At 52.7% G+C, this 17,214-nt stretch overlaps 8 protein-coding genes across 8 annotated transcripts; 3 read left to right on the top strand and 5 right to left on the bottom strand.

The window, feature by feature from the left end:
* Window positions 1–247: 247 nt before the first annotated feature.
* PFLUO_LOCUS5018 (uncharacterized protein) lies at window positions 248–1,293 on the bottom strand (the record flags this gene model as incomplete). The annotated part of the gene is made up of 5 exons (XM_073782426.1): window positions 248–411; window positions 464–503; window positions 564–719; window positions 802–1,118; window positions 1,278–1,293. The coding sequence occupies 5 exons, from the start codon at window positions 1,291–1,293 to the stop codon at window positions 248–250; spliced, it is 693 nt and encodes a 230-aa protein (XP_073639083.1).
* A 1,919-nt stretch (window positions 1,294–3,212) lies between these two features.
* Window positions 3,213–4,753, bottom strand: PFLUO_LOCUS5017 (3-hydroxyisobutyryl-CoA hydrolase; the record flags this gene model as incomplete). The annotated part of the gene is made up of 3 exons (XM_073782425.1): window positions 3,213–4,418; window positions 4,478–4,639; window positions 4,709–4,753. 3 exons carry the CDS (start codon window positions 4,751–4,753, stop codon window positions 3,213–3,215), a joined length of 1,413 nt encoding a protein of 470 aa, XP_073639082.1.
* Window positions 4,754–5,092: 339 nt separating this feature from the next.
* On the bottom strand, window positions 5,093–6,023 carry PFLUO_LOCUS5016 (mitochondrial; the record flags this gene model as incomplete). Its single annotated transcript, XM_073782424.1, has 2 exons — window positions 5,093–5,872; window positions 5,943–6,023. 2 exons carry the CDS (start codon window positions 6,021–6,023, stop codon window positions 5,093–5,095), a joined length of 861 nt encoding a protein of 286 aa, XP_073639081.1.
* Window positions 6,024–6,172: 149 nt separating this feature from the next.
* PFLUO_LOCUS5015 (mitochondrial 54S ribosomal protein YmL35) lies at window positions 6,173–7,489 on the top strand (the record flags this gene model as incomplete). Its single annotated transcript, XM_073782423.1, has 1 exon — window positions 6,173–7,489. The coding sequence occupies one exon, from the start codon at window positions 6,173–6,175 to the stop codon at window positions 7,487–7,489; it is 1,317 nt and encodes a 438-aa protein (XP_073639080.1).
* Window positions 7,490–7,626: 137 nt separating this feature from the next.
* Window positions 7,627–8,229, bottom strand: PFLUO_LOCUS5014 (uncharacterized protein; the record flags this gene model as incomplete). Its single annotated transcript, XM_073782422.1, has 2 exons — window positions 7,627–7,803; window positions 7,870–8,229. 2 exons carry the CDS (start codon window positions 8,227–8,229, stop codon window positions 7,627–7,629), a joined length of 537 nt encoding a protein of 178 aa, XP_073639079.1.
* A 525-nt stretch (window positions 8,230–8,754) lies between these two features.
* On the bottom strand, window positions 8,755–9,600 carry PFLUO_LOCUS5013 (uncharacterized protein; the record flags this gene model as incomplete). The annotated part of the gene is made up of 3 exons (XM_073782420.1): window positions 8,755–8,783; window positions 8,854–9,309; window positions 9,381–9,600. The coding sequence occupies 3 exons, from the start codon at window positions 9,598–9,600 to the stop codon at window positions 8,755–8,757; spliced, it is 705 nt and encodes a 234-aa protein (XP_073639078.1).
* Window positions 9,601–14,185: 4,585 nt separating this feature from the next.
* Window positions 14,186–15,295, top strand: PFLUO_LOCUS5012 (uncharacterized protein; the record flags this gene model as incomplete). The annotated part of the gene is made up of 1 exon (XM_073782419.1): window positions 14,186–15,295. The coding sequence occupies one exon, from the start codon at window positions 14,186–14,188 to the stop codon at window positions 15,293–15,295; it is 1,110 nt and encodes a 369-aa protein (XP_073639077.1).
* Window positions 15,296–15,709: 414 nt separating this feature from the next.
* Window positions 15,710–17,076, top strand: PFLUO_LOCUS5011 (uncharacterized protein; the record flags this gene model as incomplete). Its single annotated transcript, XM_073782418.1, has 4 exons — window positions 15,710–15,829; window positions 15,886–16,025; window positions 16,098–16,553; window positions 16,617–17,076. 4 exons carry the CDS (start codon window positions 15,710–15,712, stop codon window positions 17,074–17,076), a joined length of 1,176 nt encoding a protein of 391 aa, XP_073639076.1.
* Between the last annotated feature and the right edge of the window lie 138 nt (window positions 17,077–17,214).

Below are 17,214 nucleotides of genomic sequence, written 5' to 3'. Positions count from 1 at the left end.
CAAAGGAGAGAACGGTGAGGTAGAGCAGACTGAGGGCGAATGATGCCAGAAACACCGGGCTGGTCACATAATCCCGCCAGGGAGCTACTGCATCGTGCCAGTGCGGGAGTATCCTGCAGGATTCGTTCTCGCCTATCATGTCTTCTTCATCATTGGAGACAGAGGCTGGTGCTCTCGCTAAAGCAGGTACCGCTCGATATACCTGTCAATATGTCAGAGTGTAGAGACACATGGAATAGAGAGCACTTCATGCCTGGGCAATGGCCAAATACTCGACCAGCACAGAAACAGTATTCAAGACGAACACGGTCCAAATGGCGCCCGCGGTCGAGAAACTATCCACTAAGGAGATGAACACAGGTGCTAGCAGCTTGCAGAAGAGATCGATCCGTCTCATAGATGCATTTAAATCTGCAGTCAGGGTGAGATGAGGCAAGATATAATTCGGCAGGAGTGAACTCACTTCCTCGCGGAACATTGATAAATTCAGAAACCACAATCGCCTAGATTAATCACGTTAGCGAAATCTAAAACAAAAAAGGACGCACAGGACCAGGACGCACCCAATCTCGTTCCACAGCTACGGTATTAGCCGCCGCAGCCAATTTCTCCACGCAAGCCAACACTCCCACCGCGATGAACAGGATGAGAGTGATTGCGGGGTCCTCTGTCGCCAGAAGAACGACAAAGCACAAGCAAGAGACTGCGACAGAGACTCTCTGCCAAACTGGAGATTGACTTAACCATCAGCTCTTGGTCACCACCCTTGAGGGGAAATCCCTAACCAATTGAGTTCCTCACGGCTACCAGGCGATCCGCCCGATCAACCCGATCTCCCAACCGCGACAACAGCGCCGCGGCTGCCAAGGCCCGAACCAGGGCATAGATCGAAGCATAGAGCAGTGTTCCGGGGAAAATCGAAGCTAGGAATAGGACGGCGCCAAACTCAAACATGCGCGAGTTCCAGGCGGACAGGCTGTGTGAAAGGTATAGTCGCAGCAGCACTGCGCGGACTCCCGTGGCAGGCTCAGCATCAAATGAGGAGAATGAAGCCTCGTCGGGAGAAGAGGGTGGCGGCAAAGAATCGGAAGAGCTGCAGTCTTCCATATTTTTGGCCTCTACCTCCGTGTGAGGTTGATATCTTACAATGGGAAAGAAAATAGAAGGGAGCCGAAAGTTAGAATTTGAGGACCTTGGGTCCCTGGAAATAAGAGTGCCGGGTGGGCCGACTCTCTTTGCCTCTGTTTGACTTTTCATGTCGCAAATGTCCCACTTACCTGCGCCTCCATTCATATGAGATTGAGAGACGACTGTTAGCTAAATGCGTGAGTTGAATACATTTTTAAATCAACTTACCCATTCTTCAAAATTACATTTCCCTCGCTGAACACCTACGATGGTTTCGAAGGAATACCTCTGTCCTGTTGAATAATGGCGTTTGCCATATGGGTCATGATAAGAGGTTTTTCAAATGAGTATTGGTCTTTGAAGCATTATTCCAAACATTATCTGGTTCGGATTGAATCAAATTGTCAGAGAATTATGAGAGAATCCGAGGTTGGTGGATATGCTCCTCACCGACTACGCCGGCAACGGACGGCTTTGGTAATAGAATGTAGGAGGCGGCCCGGCATCTATACTTTAGCCCGTCCAGGGGATCTAGGAATGTCGAACCCATTCGCGATATACGGTAAAACGACTATTACTAGAAGCGAGTGCCAACGTATCGGAAGCGGAATACGTCACCCCACTGCTTTTTATTGGCAAGAACTTTAGTCAACGAGTCACAGGTAAAGTCAATACCGACCAGAATAGCTCGCACATCCGCAAGATCAGATGAGTCTAGACCATTTCTAAGAAGTCTGATATTATAAAGTCTGCCCAAATCGTCGGAATTTTGATGTGAATCAAGCCACCGTATTCATACGGCATGGGAGCCAACATCGGTACTTAATGGACGTGAAAGCTGCGGTCGTACAGGCTGAGCCCGAGTGGCTCGACCTCCAGGCCTCTGTTCGAAAAACTTGCAACCTAATCCGCGAGGCAGCTGAAGAAGGGGCTCACATAATAGCCTTTCCAGAGCTTTGGGTACCTGGTTACCCGGGATGGATCTGGTATCACCCATTTCCGAAGGATGAAGCTCTCACAAGCAACTAACTTCACCAGGTGCAGGCCGATGGACTTTGGTCTAAATATTGAATTCATCAAAAACTCCCTTGTGATTGAATCTGTCGAAATGGAGGAACTTCGCGCGTGCGCAGCTGCCAATAACATAGTCGTATGTCTTGGGTTCTCGGAACGGGATTCTGGCTCGGTCTATATAGCCCAGTGCACGATAAACAGCGATGGAGGTCTATTGATGACAAGGCGAAAGTTGAAACCAGTCCATATGGAGCGAACGATATTTGGTGACGGTCATGGCCCATCTTTGCGAAACGTGGTACAAACACCTATGGGTCGGATTGGTGCGCTTTCTTGTGGTGTAAGAGGAGCACCATTCAATCCATAAAAACGCAACTGATCATTTCCTAGGAACATTATCAGCCCCTCCTGAAGTATCACACCTTCTCACAGAGAGAGGAAATCCATGTATCCGCGTGGCCACCAGTCATGCCCCACCCTGGAGGACCAAGCTCATATTCCATGTCTAAAGAAGGTCAGTCGAACGCGTCATAAGTTTAATTTGAAACTGGACTTAAGAAAGTGTAGCGGTTGAAGCGGCTTCGCGCATGTATTCCGTGGAATCACAAACCTTCACATTGCACTCGACGAGCTTGATTAGCAACAAAGGAATTGAGAAGCTTGGAACAAAGCAGGGGTTTGTCTTTAATGCACCAGGAGGAGGTGCGAGCGCCATATTTGGCCCAGACGGACGAAAGCTCACAGCGGATCTGCCATCCACAGAGGAAGGAATTGTCTATGCGTGTCTTGAATTTGATGATTTGGTTAAAGAAAAGGCTTTTTTGGACTCCTGCGGGCATAATAGTCGCCCTGATCTACTTTGGTTGGGAGCAAACACAGCGGAGCAGAAACACATTCGAGCGGCTTAAACCACTGATGTTTATTCAACAAGTTTTCCAGGTCTAGATTGAAGTGCAGTCAACGATCGATCTGAGAGACTTTCCCGTCTTCAACAAGGCTAATAGACTTATTATAAAGAAGAATATAGATTCAATTCAAACAAAACAAAAGAACACCGGATAGTTACATGTTTATTCTTGCCACAGTAGCCCCTGCGGTCCTTGAGCAGTGCGCCGAGCCAACACCTCCGTCACCTTCTCCTGCACGCCCTCCTTCTGCTTGTATCGCTGGACAAACTCTTGCACCGTCTTCTTCTGCGACACTCCATCTGCCCGCACAAATTTCTCGATCTCCGCTTCAGAGGGCAGACCAAAGCGCTCATGCGGGTAACGGTTATAATCACCCTCACTGAGCAAGGGAAGCCGGGTCTCGCCCTTGGGGATGGAGAAGAAGGCATCCACAGTCTCCTGGGAGACCTCCTGCAGCGTAGCGGGCTGCCACTGGGCCTGGCGTGCAGGCTTGGACATCAAGCGGGCCTTGACACCCTCCACGAAATCTGGGTGTCGCATGAAGTTGGCAGCGATCGAGTGCTCCCGCTGGAAGGTCTCCGTGATGCTCCACGTCTTGCCCAGACGCAGCTGGCGCAGAGTCACCTTCAGCGAGGTCGGGGAACGGATCGACAGGGTCTCCAGCGTCTTCTGGGCCCATTCCTTCTGCTCGGTTTCGTTCTCCAGCGCCTTGAAGATCTCCTCCACCGTGTCGAACCGGAAGCAGCGGTCGATCGCCGCGCGCAGGTTAGCGGCCAAAAGGATGGGCTCTTCCTGGGTAGATGGCAGACCGAGCGAAAACTCGGCCATCGTCTTGTTCACGATGTCCAACCGCTCGGGCAGATCCATGTGGTCCGGGAACACCAGCTCCGCAAGGCGCTGGGACACGCTGCTCAGCGCGCTCGAGTGGAGGTAGTGCGTAGCAATACCGGAGTACAGGGCCTGCACACCGTTCAGGCGCTCCGAGGTCAGGGCCAGGTAGGCGCCGGTCTCGCCGTCCAGTCGGGGCAGGAAAAACGAGCCACCCACATCGGGGAAAAAACCAATGGTCGTCTCGGGCATGGCAAAGACGGTCCGCTCAGTCGCGATCCGGAATGGCGCGTGCATGCTGAGGCCAACTCCACCGCCCATTGTGATTCCATCCATAAACGAGATAACAGGTTTCGAGTATGTAGCGATCAGGTGGTCGAGGCGGTATTCGAGTCCGAAGAAGTCCGTCGACGCTTTCTGTCCCTCAATGCCCTTTTCATTCTGCAGCGCCAGAGCAGCGACGTCGCCGCCAGCGCAGAGCGCCTTGGATCCTGCGCCGGAGATGAGGACGATGTTTGCGAGCTGAGATTTCTCCCATTCCTGCCCATCCAAAACCACTTTAGTATTGCGCAGACCCTGCAACCCAACGAAACACTGACCTTAAGACGGGGCACAATCTTTCGCACCATCGAGCCATTCAGGGAGTTGAGTTTCTTCGGCCGGTTGAGCTCGACGCTCCGCAGGCCGTAAACCGAGTTGAACAGGACATCGTCGGGCTCGTCGCCGGGGAGTTCTGTTGGGATATCGGACGCGGTCGACATCTAGACATTATATCATCAGCAAGGCTTGTCTTCTCGTCCGGAAAGGGCGTTGTGCATAGTTGAGCATACCGGGGCCCTGAAGGCAGGGTTGGTGACCTTGGCACGGAGAGGCATTGCGGGCGCAGAAAACCGCGAGATCCAGCTCGGCGGCGAAGGGAGGCGAGAGATTGAATGCCGGAGTAACATGAAGAGGGCGGAGACAGGAGGGTGGAGAGGGAGAGGGAGGATGAGGGGGAGGATCAGATGAAGAACAATTCGGTGTTGTTCTCGTTCTCCCCGACATCCTCGGGAGTTTTTTTACGATTTTCAGCGCGCCGAGGCCAACCGACGGATAAGAGCAACACTACTAAATTATTGTATTTGCGGACAATACGAATTAAGCGGAAATCGTTGAGGCAGTAGATGGGATTTATTTATACAGAATGCAAAAAAAAATTTAAGAGAAAGCACAGTCTAATACATGGCCCTGGCTATCCGTCCCGTTAGGTCCGACGAGTGTCTCTTCAGAATCCAGTCCAGCGCTCCCTTCTCAATCACCAGTCTCTTAGTCTCCAGCAAGTTCTTCACGTCCAAGTTCTGCATATTCCTGATGCGCACATGCTGTGCATCAGCAAACTTGGCCTGCAAATCCAAATCCTCCTTCTCGGTAATGAATGTCAAGAGACCGTGTTTCCGGTCCCATCCGTGCGCTTGAAGGATGTTCCTCATCAGATGCGGTGTTGAGTCAGTCGGCACGGAGATTTGGTTATCGATCACAGTCAATTGCTCCTTCTTGTACCGGTAGCTGAGCGCGATGCGCCAGGCCTTGTCGTAGATCTTGCGAGGCAGATCGGTTCCGAAATCACGAGGATGAGGGCCGTGGGCAACACCACCTCCTCGGCGGATGGGCGACTGCTTGTCGCCTACACGCGCACGGCCGGTGCCCTTTTGTGGTGCCATCTTTCGGTGACTGCCGTGCACGTCGTCTCTCCATTTCACGCTGGCTGTGCCTTGACGGGTGTTGTCGCCCTCGAAGACAATTGCACGGTGAAGAATGTCTTTCCGCAGAGGCATCGACAGTTGGTTCTCTTTGTAGTGAGCAAGGCTCTTGGGTTCCATTGTAAGGAAGTCGTAGGTCATGACCTGGACTTTGCGTGTAGGCCATTGGGCCTGGACGGGGATCTCTGTTGTGAGGTTGGCAGTGGAGGATGGGATCTGTGCCTCAGTCGCCATGGATCGTGCAAGACACTGGCGCTGTACATATCGAAGAATGATTGTCAGTACAAGCACACGGGGGAAGAAGCCATTCGAGGACCGAACATACCGTCAGCATCTCCGGTCCAGACATGAGACCACTGGAGGGCCGTGACGCCCATCTTAACGCCCGGAAAACTTCGCCCGGCATGGTGACAGTGACAGACTGAGAGTGGTATGGTGTTGGCAGGAGAAGAAGCAAAAGTTGCGGTTGCGGGCGGTGAAGGGGTGTTTCTGCCCTCCGGAAAAGTTCCCTCTCAAACACTATCTATCCCCTTCACAACCCTCAACATCGCCAGCATGGCTCACTGCGAACGGGCGTCGAAGCCACTGCTTCAATGCCTTCGCTCAAACTACTCAAGAAGCCTCGCGGGCGTGCAACGCCATGGGTTTCATTCGACCGCCGTCGCGGCTGACGAAAAGGCCCCGGCCGAGTCGACGAGTGAACCATTCTACAAGTCCCCCGATCCGTCACTTGTTTCGAGTCCCCGTCTAGAAAGACAATTGATGCGCGGAGGTGTGAATCCAATTGGGTCTCGTCGACGTCGTGCCGCGTTGCAGGGCTCGTCCAACCTGCCCTTTGAAGAGTTGCCCTACCAATGCTTCCAGGAAGCGCGCAAGATTCTACAGGCGGACCGGGAGGAAAAGCTAGCCGATATCCAGAAGATGGAAGTAAGAATTGCGAATGTGGAAGCCACACCGACCGAGCAGATGGGGGAACAAGCGAAGAAGTCCAAGTTGCCAGCGATGCGAATTCACCTGGATAAACTCAAGATTCTGGCAGATATCAACGATCCTCTGGTGAAGAGGAAGTTTGAAGACGGACAAGGTAAGGGCTTCGATGTCAGTTCATTTCACGCAACGGGGATTAATATTTGTGATTTTGCGACAGGCGATATGAGCAAACCTATTTACCAATACCTGGCCGACCAAAAATGGCGCGAATACCGCCGCAAGATCTTAGTCCAGCGAATCACGCAGATGAAAGTGATCCCCGATGTTCTGGCGAAATGTGACCCCGTGGTGGACACCAGGCTCTATTTCGGCAAGCATCAGATTCAGCCTGGCGAGTTCGTCACCGCGAAAACCACCACCGTCCCTCCCAAACTAGACGTGCAGCTCTTTGAGCGCGGAGAGAAACTGGTCACTATCGCCGTCGTCGACCCGGATGTTCCCAACGTGGAGACGGATAACTTCGACTACAGGACACACTTCCTGGCTGTCAACGTCCCCGTCTCGGCCACCGCAACCAAGGTCGATCTCTCGCAGCTTTCGGCAGATTCCCAAGTCGTGCTCCCCTGGCTGCCGCCCGTTGCTCAAAAGGGCAGCCCCTACCACCGACTCTCGCTTTTCATCCTAGAGCAGGATGGCTCTAAGCCACTCGACTTTACGGCCGTCAAGGCCAGCGAGACTGACCGGGATGCCATTCGCCTCCGCACCCTGCAGCGCCAGTACCAGCTCAAGGCTATTGGAGCACACCTGTTCCGAACTCTCTGGGATGACACGACTCAGGAAGTTATGGAGCAGCTCGGGTTCGAGGGCGCGGATATGGAGCTCCGCCGCAAGAAGGTCGAGCCCCTTCCTTACAAGAGGAGAAACCCTTCCTCGTTCAGGTGATCTCCTTGTGGTATTTGTTCTATAGTTGTACTGTACAATTCGATATGTATGAATATGCATCCCCCATTCCCTTCCAGAAACCAAACTCCAGTGTAATATGCTGTAGAAGATCGAAAGCGCAAGCAGCCTGTTTTCCCCTACGCCTCCATTTGTGCCGGCTGCATCGTATTCTTCACCCACTCCATTTTCGACGGCGGCCAAACCCTCGCAACAATCTTCCCATTGATCAGCGCCATAGGAACGGGCCCGTAGTTTCTCGAATCTCTCGACCAGGGCAGGTTATCACCCATCAGGAAGACATGGCCTTCCGGAACCTAGATTAAATTCAAAAAACAACCAATCAGTAAATTGTCAAATTCCAATAACACGAATCAACCCACCTGGATCATATCCGGCGTCTTCCCAACCTCCGTACTAAACGGCGCATCCCGACAGACAAAATCCCCCGGCATGCCCACTACACGCTTCGCGCCGTGGACGCCCAGAAACGTTGGGTGGTTGAAGCGCACTACGTCGCCGATCGCGATCCCCTTGCCATTGCGGTGCATGCGCGAGATGAGCAGGTAGTCTCCGCGCGGACTGAAGGTCGGGTACATCGAGGGTCCCTCGCTGAGTTGGATCGTGATCAGGTGCTCCCAGACGAGCGTACAGGCGCAGAACAGGCCGATGCCGTCGAGGGCTAGGCGGGCGACCCGGCGCGGGGTGCCTTGTTTTAGGGCTGTGCGTAATAGGCGCTCCATTTGCTGTGCGTTGGGAGCATAGTTCGATTGTGATTGGAGTGGATTGGAATGGTGTTGTTGGTTTGGCAGCTCCGGTTCAGAAATATGGATGGTCATGTGACCCACGCACGCCGTAAAAGAGAAAACTCCGCGGGATTGATTTTCTCTTTCTTCCTCTTCACCACGACAACCTTGTGTTCTGCTCCGTGCAGCCCTATGATGTTCGGGGTTATCTAGCGGAGCAACACTTGGGATTTCTGTCTTGAATCTTCAATCTTAAGCGACCTTTAAAATATTGTGATGAAAAAAAACTACCGCTTCTCCAAATGCTAGAGCTTGCCGTCGCCGAAATTCAGCACCAGGACGAGCAAGTGTGGACAATGAAGCAAGATGAACACAACCGGCTTGGTCAATTCCATATGCCGTCCCCCAGCGCGTTCTCAATCTTGACCCCATTTAACTATGGGACTGGGTCCTTGAGGCGTGTGTGGCGGGGAGACAGATCGATGCTAGAAATATGACTTTTGTTCCAATTTGACCCTCAACTCAATTCTTCTTCCACATGGCATCGGCATCTATTAACAAACAGCAATACGTACTGTGTCAGCTTGAATTCCCCGGTGTTGATCGACCCATCAAACCTACCAGGATGCATCTTCACCTCCGCAATGCCCTCCCTCTTCTTCGCCTTGGCTCGATAATCAATCCCGAACCTCGCATCGCGATCCTTCAACAGCGCATCCAGTCCGCCCGGGCACGCCTTCTCCGCACTCTCGGGTGACGTGAAACTGCCCATGAGCTGCGGCGGGCCCATCGGCACTGGATCCCCCCTGTCCACCTGCCAGAAATGATAGCACTTCCCATAGATGGGCGCAATGTCTTTCATCTCCGCCGTTTCGGCAGCATCCCACACCGCCGCCGGAACGCCTGCCGGTACCGGCATGGCCAGCATCCCGCTCTTGACCTCGAACTCGTGCGTGTGCCAGAGTTGTCGCTCTTCGTGGGGGAGCGTTGCGAACACCCGCGGCGTGACCATGTACTCTACCCCGATCAGCCGGGCGTTGTGTTGGGGGGAGTCGTAGATTAGGCATTGTCTGACGTCTGCTCATGGGTTTCGTAAGCTTATAGTCCCACGTCATAGTTATCAGTCTGCTGTGGTAATGTCTACATACCCTCCGTCAGGTGTGAGCAGTAGTGGTTTGCCTCGACGCAGCGAGTCGGATCGTTCGCGTAGACGTGAAATGCATTCAGGTGTGCACAGATCTGCTTCACTGGCTGGAACTCCTGGACCATCGCAGCGCCGGTTTCGAGGACGCGGCTTTTGGTCGTGCGAGGGTCGCCGATGATGTCGCTGGTATCATCGCTTGCGTGGCCTTTCGCACAGGCGGACATTATTGTATAGATAGTATAGGATATCTGGTTCTCAGCTTCCTTTCCGGGCTGTTAATCTGGGCTGAGAGAATATGCAAATGTTCGGAGATAATCTCTGCAAACGAGAAACATCAGGACAGTAGCAATGCGGTCCTGAACAGGATTCGTGCTGCAGTGGATGGGTTTGGATGATTGACGTCACGATGATTGTGTTTTGATTTTCTGGGTGTATAGATACTTCCATGTTAGGTTAGTGATTTACTGGGTGAGCTCCTTGCTATCATGAAATGGTAACAGAGAGAGAGGACTGCTATTGTTGTGTTGCGTGTTATTCGGATGATCCATGACTTCAGCGCCGTATACTGCAGATATATATCCAAGGACTGTTTGTTGTCCACTTCAAATTAGATCCCACACAACTATATTTACAGGTCTACAATAATATCCCAATTCATTTATAACACCTATTGATCCAAGAGGTAATTCTACAGCATCTTTTTTTTGTAGAGCAATGGTTCTTTCGAGGCCTACGATGCTCCAGCGAAATCGGCCACCCACCCCCCTCAACGCCATCATCCACGCCGGATAAAATTGCTACTTCCACTTGTAGTTACTCCAGGCATTCCGCTCGAAAATCCTCGTTCAGCCGACTACTTGGTACTACTGCAAGATCGAGCACAAAATGTCTTCTAGTCAAACTGATCGACCGTGGAATGCCTGCACAGGTGATCTGTGCACATCGACTATTTCTCGAACTATTTTCCCGAGGCGGCTGATCTTGGCTATGTAATCCATACATACCCCACTTTCTTTTTGACCACGGAAGAAGAGAGGATCAGGGTGAAAAATTCAATCATACAGAGACATCCGCTCGCTCCACTTGAGATCTACAACGGAGAACTCGCGTACGGAAACCGGTCATCTCGACGGAGTAGCGGTATGTGACTCCATCATCCATGCCCGATGAGAAATGGGCACGTGGACCCTCTCACCTCAACCTTTGAGACTCCATCTGGTGGCATCTGTTTCGGCAATGATGCGCAGCACTGGTGGGGCGCGGCGCAGTAGTCTAGGGGTTGGCGTACATTATTGCCGGTCCATTTCATTCTGTTGACCTGTCTTGTACAGATGCGTTGGGGGTGTGTGGTAGGTTTACTCACGACGCACCAGTAGGAAAGAATGAAAGCGCAAGAGGCCGGAGTTTGGGCCATTGCAGATGCATTATTGGCATCCTTCTGTGCCTATCGCGGTCCGATCGGAACGAAAACGATCAAAGTTTTCTTAGTAGTTTGTTAGTCCGCGGTGGGTCCCGAGCCATTGATTGAGTCGTAAGTGCAGCTTCTGCCATTTACCATTTAACAGGCGACACCCAAGTCCCCGAGATCCGAGCCCCATACAGACTTCTTTGTACACGCGGTAGCTAGTACATCGTACCGGTTTGCACATGTCATGTCAGACGCCAACTTCCAGCCCAACACGAACGCTCGGGGGATTGTGCGCCTTGTTTCACCACAGCCCGACCGAGCCTGTGTGCCCTGCAAGGCATGTCTGGGTGTTACCGTGGGAAGAGAGAGCAGTGTGTGTTAGGTCCAGGATCGGCCCCTGCATGGGGGATGCCTCGTCCTTGACGCATACCACGATCAACCAGGGTGTGTAGTCGTAGCCGTGCATGAGCCCCAATACCCAGAAGGGGCAGATAGGCTTCAAGATTAGTTTAGCTGCCAACGACTCATGGCTGATGGCCAGCCCCTTGGCGAGCATTCAATCAATCTGCTCCGCCACCAAGCGTCGCAAGTGTGTTTGAGCTTCGGCGACCGAGCTAGCTGGACCCGGCACCCGGGCCTGCGTGGCGTAGCGCCTTTGGCGTCAGGACTCCGACCCAACCCAGATACTAACAGTCGAGATTAAGGCCGTGGGTGAAACCGAACTGTGCCCCAACAGGATGTCCGGCCGACCAAGCGCTCGACTCTGATGACGAAACACCGGTTAGGCTACAGCTTGGCTGGGGAAATCTATTTCTCACCTGCAGCTCTCGATGGTCTGTCTACGTGTACACAGTACCTGTTCTTTTGGAATCGTTGTGTCACAGACACTTGGTTAGTAGTGCACTATGATCCAATAATCCTCGTCCAGCTGTGATTCAAGACTCGGTTCAGCGGCAATGACAGCACCATCTCACCGGATCCAAGATCGTCGAAGCTCCCCGGGGGCCACCAATGGAGGCGCAATTCGGCTCCCTGTACGGGTTTTCCCCCCCCCCGCTTGCCTTATATCATCTGCCCTCGACGCACGGTTATCATAAGATGAGGGGGGCGGAAACCGAGCATTCCCCAACCCGCGCGATGCTACACCGTAAGGGGCTGATGACATGCCGCTAAGGCAAGCCAAATTGATTAGCCCGCTCCCTTCCGCCAACGCTGGGGCCAACCCAGGGATCGGCCAAGCAATCATTAACGCCCGACTGGAACGTCCTGGAAGATGGGAAAGAAGCTAGACATGGAATGGGCGCTAGTGGCCAGGGACTCCCTAGGCAGCTCGGAGGTTTCTCTTAGAGTGGGGGGATGTAAAAGAGGCTCGCGAGCACCGAAAAGTGGCTGAATAGCCCCCGATCTAGCGTGGCCTGGGTCTCGGAGAGTGACCGCTCCCAAATAGTTCAGACTGGAGATGATAATCATGATTTACCGATTATTGTGGCACCGTTTTGGGTCTCCGGGAAGTCTTTCATAGACAATCATAATCTCCTTCACTGTTGCAGCAGTACAGTAGAAGTAGGACAGGCACCACTGGGGCTATTTTTTCACCACTACTCGCCCCTGCTACGGTGTGCGCAGCACATACTTTGGGGATCGGCAATTGACGATGGGTTGTGTCAGCCGTGATGGACGGAGGGGCCAGGTAGGGCCACCAGACGAGGTGGGGGGAGGGGGGAAACTGCCCGTTGTTATTTGTACTATGTTTGGTCAGCCCCCTGACCTTCTGGATGTACGATAAATTAATTCGAAGTGCAGGAAGTGGGTCTCTCCAGCTTCCCGAGTTGGATCGCTTCCTGCCGTGTGATGGGGTGATATGCATCGGCCCTCTCAGGGGTCCAAAGGATGAAGGAACCCGGCGATGATGTAGCTACAGTATGGATCAATGCATCATCCCTCACTATATTTAGCCAATGAATGACCGGAAATATCAACAGAGAAATAAAAAATGAAACAATCAAACCGAACAGGTTCTGGCTTTGGCACTATGGGCGCTAAGCACGATCAGATCCGCCCGGCCACGTTTTGAATGGTGGCTCTACCGCTCGTTTCTTGATCGGTGACACAAAGAATGGGACTGCAAAAAAGAGAGCGGATCCACTTTTTCTATTCTTTGGGTCTGATTTTCCCGACATCCTAGACAGGGCTGGGACCAACCAACTATCGACTTGAGCTAGTTATTAAACCTACTCCATAGCACACGGGCGGATGGTCTCCATCTTGGGCTCAACGGCATACGGTAGCCGAGCGTGAGTTTGAACAGACCGTGCGATACCGGACGTGATGAAACAGGCCCACCATGTATACAGGCCTTGCAGATGATCGAAAATGCAGGTATCCTACGCAGCCCTAGCGTTCCGCTCTTGATTGGAGGTAGCCTTGGGAACGGTCTGGGATCGAAAAGACAAAAACCAAAAAAAGGTGGCGGATGATGCAGGAGATGCATCATGTAGTCCGGGGGGTGTGATAATCACGGCCGGGCATGCACGGAGCAATGGCGACGGTACATGCCCTGGCTGGGAAGGGCTCCGTGACAAAGCAAACCTTCCACATTCGGGGATTCTTTGCTCCACTCATACATCCCTGCCACAGCGACACGAGAAGGGAGCGATCCTCTAGCCTATCACATTGTAACCCTTGCGTAACGGGATGGTGACGCGATGAAAGGAAGGACGCTGTGTGTTGGAGGGGGGGGGGGCCGACCCAAATTCACTAAGTAAGGTCCTGATATCCAATCTAAGCATGCGGACTGGGCAATAAAGGACGACGCAGGATGAGGATGGGATTGGGTTGGATTATTGGCGGGCCAAGCAGCATTCCTGGGCCAAGGTTCCTGGCGCTTGTGGTTCATCGAAAATACACAAATCATAATTTCACAGTGGACACCGGAACTTATAGCCCTAGGCTGGGCCCGTGTGATGGTCTCTGTTCCCCAGTCCACCCTTGTGTGGTGGCATGGGCCATCTGATTCATCATCATGGATCACCTCGCCCCGTTCCAGAGCCTTTTATTTGGCTCTGCCTGCGTCCTTGGCTAAGCCCGTTTCGTTAGTGTCAACGTCGTGTCATCTTAGCATGCGATCGGCATCGTGGACCTGGGGCGGGTGGTAGATCGCTCCCTGGATTTTTCTTTATTATAAGTACTGGGCTGCCTGGCTGATCATTCTCAATCCCACCCATCATATATACTTGCCCGCCACCACCCCATATGCCAACCCACCCACCGGCACCTCGCTGACTCCAGACTGACCTCATCCACTACCTCAGCTCTCGTATATGGCCGATTATTGCTGGTATCCGGCAACTTCCCCCGACACACAATGGTGTCCGTCGGAAAATGCCTATAGTCCATCAGCCATGCAGGATTTCTCTCGGTCTGTTCCTCGCCCACGGCACTCGCGGGTCATGAAGCCCCGGAGTGCCGGCAACAGCCCTTCTTCGGCCACCATCAGGCGCCGGGCCACCATGCTGGCTCAAAACCACGTATTATTTGGCCTGCCGGCTTATCAGTCTTCCACCATTCAAGCCGCTATGCTCGCTTCTGCCATGCGGGCCCGGAATTCTCGCCCGATCAGCTGGCATCCATCATCAGCAAGGCCGCGAGGACTATCTAACCCCCACCGCATCCCTGATTTCTATCCGGAGAACTACCCCGGTATGGGCGCCGTGCCAGATCAGTCATTTGACCAGTTGCCGGCTTATGGCAACGAAAACATGCTTTCATATCCTATGCCGACACCTTATTCTCCAAATGACTATTCCACTTACTACTCCGAGGAGTCATTTCCGCTACCACCACATCAGACACCTGTCCCAATACCACAGGTCGACCCTATGGCGTGGGATGTCACACCAACCCAGCCAGATCTGTCAACTGTGCCTCCTCCCATGACTGATGCGTGGACAATGGACATGTTCTCGCTGAACAGCAGTATTCCTCCCGCGGACATGACATGCCCCAGCTACGTCAGTGTGCCGTCCTCAGGCGAACTGAGCGGCCCATCGACGCCCGATTTTCTTCCGATCCAGCAGTTTGAAAGTAATGAACCGAGGCCAATCACCGAGACGAAGAAGCCTGTGGAAGAGCTTGTCGGCATGGGTCTGTACAGCCAACCTGATATGCGCCTGTCGACGGCACTGCAAGCAAGTCCTGGCAAGGGGCTGAAGCTGGAGGAAACGTTCATCCCGACAGACGACCAAGATGAGGACTCCCAAAATAGCGATGGAGAGATGAACGGTCTAGAAGCGCTTGTGCCGCAACAACTCTTCCCTTCAGCCGATGCCACGCCCACACCTCGGCAGACAGGCCTGCCTGCCGCGAGGCAGTCCTCCAAGCAAGCTCTCAACCTTCTCCACAAATCTTTCTTCTTTGATTCCGACGATATCGACCAGCAGACAATGCCTGCTGCGCAGCCCTTTGCTAGCCTCAACCAACCATGCATGAGCTACGGGTATGGCTGGATTTGAGTCGATCGCTTTCGACGAACGTCACTGTCTTTCCATTTTCTTTGTTGTATGTATTCGAGCGGCCATAGCGTGGAGTTTTTTCTTCTTTTTTTCGGAGGGTTTTTCAATTGGCGTTAAGAGATGGATGGATGGATACCCTGATATGAGATGGCTACAAGAGTCGAGCTTCGCCACCCGTTCTTTTCTTTGGCGATGTACACGTACACAATAGTTGGATACATCTTCAACACAGTTGCTACCGAAGCTACGTACTGTTATTTACTCCAAAAATCATAGTTTCCAGTGTACAAGCCCTGACAGCGTCGGTGATTGGCGGGAGTGGTTCTCTACGGAACAACCATCATCCGGCACATTTCAAAGTCGATCGAATTTCATCTTGACCACGAAATTCTTATTCAGGTACAGCAGAAGAATATGGCCAAAGTCATTTTCACGGCGTGGAAACATCAATCCCAGTTACTCGAAGTGCGGAACCAGTTTTATCCCTCGCCTTCGTACGACGGCCCAGACTTGCGCTCCCGTGCCTGTGCAACGGTACGTATCAAATCATCCAGGTCTGCTTCTGTCGCTAATGTGATAATACCAAAAAGGTCGAGGCTTGGAAATTGCGCGGGAATATCCCGCATCATGTCGAGGCCACCGCGCTTCTGACAGATGCCATTCTCCATGACGATGCGCAGCGGAACTCGATCTTTTCTATTCGGGCAACATATTCTGCTGCTTTTTGTCGGTTCGTAACCATCTCCGTGAATTTGAATTCAATTCATCTTGTTTAAATTTGACTGACCAAAAAAATTTTCAGCTTTGTAACCGGCCTCGTGGATTCCAAGATTCCCGGCCAGCGCAGGACCATGTTCCAGCGCGCATTTGATCTTGGACTGCCCGCGTCCTTTGTCGAGCTTCGCCACGAGGCGACTCACCGGGAACCACCGACACTGGTAGTGCTGCGGAAAGCAACGCAGCGCTCTTTGGAGTGGCTGTGGGACAACTATTGGGCCGGCATCGATGAATTGGGCGATGCGCCCTCTCTCAACTCTGATATCACCGCTTCGGTTAAGGAGGCCTTACTTGACACCCTCCTTCCTGTTTCGGGTGGCTCCAACACCACAGCAGAGCCATTATCCAAGAAACGGAAAAGAGACCAGGACCTCGTTGCCGTGGCGCGATTGGTATATATTTGCAACGTTTCAGGTACCGGTGTCCGAGTTCTGCCGAGTGTCTTGCTCGATGAGTCTATGTTGATTCCCGCGGGACGCAAGTGAGTCTTTGTTTCTCCACCTTAAGATACTGATTTTGAGACAAATTCTGATAATTCTCATAGAGTCGGTGAGCCATTACATGATACATTCGCCAAGTGGGATACAGTCCTGCAGGGGGTCGCAGATAGTGATTCTTCGTTTATGATGTACCTGACAGAGGCCCTGGTGGATGATCTGGCGTTCAACGAGTCAGATGATACACCAAGAAACGCGCATGCCGAAGCCCTCTTTCTCTGGCTGGATCATGTGTCCAGTTCTCCCTTCTGGGTATCATACAGGGGAATGTATCCCCGCAGTTATGTTCTCCGCGCCTGCGAGGAAAGCTCAGGACACTGGGCGAAGATGTTGAGCGCAAAGTTGCAACAACCCCAGGAAGAGTCCAACGCCGTGTCGGTTCATGGCCAGAAATTGGCGAACCCTGCTCACAATAGACCTTCAGATGCAGCTTCCTTCGCTGAGCTGCGCCAGCATGGATGGGGGTTGTTGGAGAAATGGGACAGTCGGCCATTGGGCACGGCTTGAACAATCATTTACTGCTACATTAATTCACCACGCTGCTGGCAGCATGTTACACCACAACGCTAAAAGGGCTGCCTTGAGCACATATGTAGAATGTTTGAACGACTGTTGAGATTCCGCCCCCAGGCAGCTGAGATATGG

Source organism: Penicillium psychrofluorescens (assembly GCF_964197705.1).
Source record: "Penicillium psychrofluorescens genome assembly, chromosome: 3".
Taxonomy (NCBI): domain Eukaryota; kingdom Fungi; phylum Ascomycota; class Eurotiomycetes; order Eurotiales; family Aspergillaceae; genus Penicillium; species Penicillium psychrofluorescens.
Note: the sequence above shows the minus strand (reverse complement) of the source record. Positions and strands in the feature narration are given on the sequence as shown.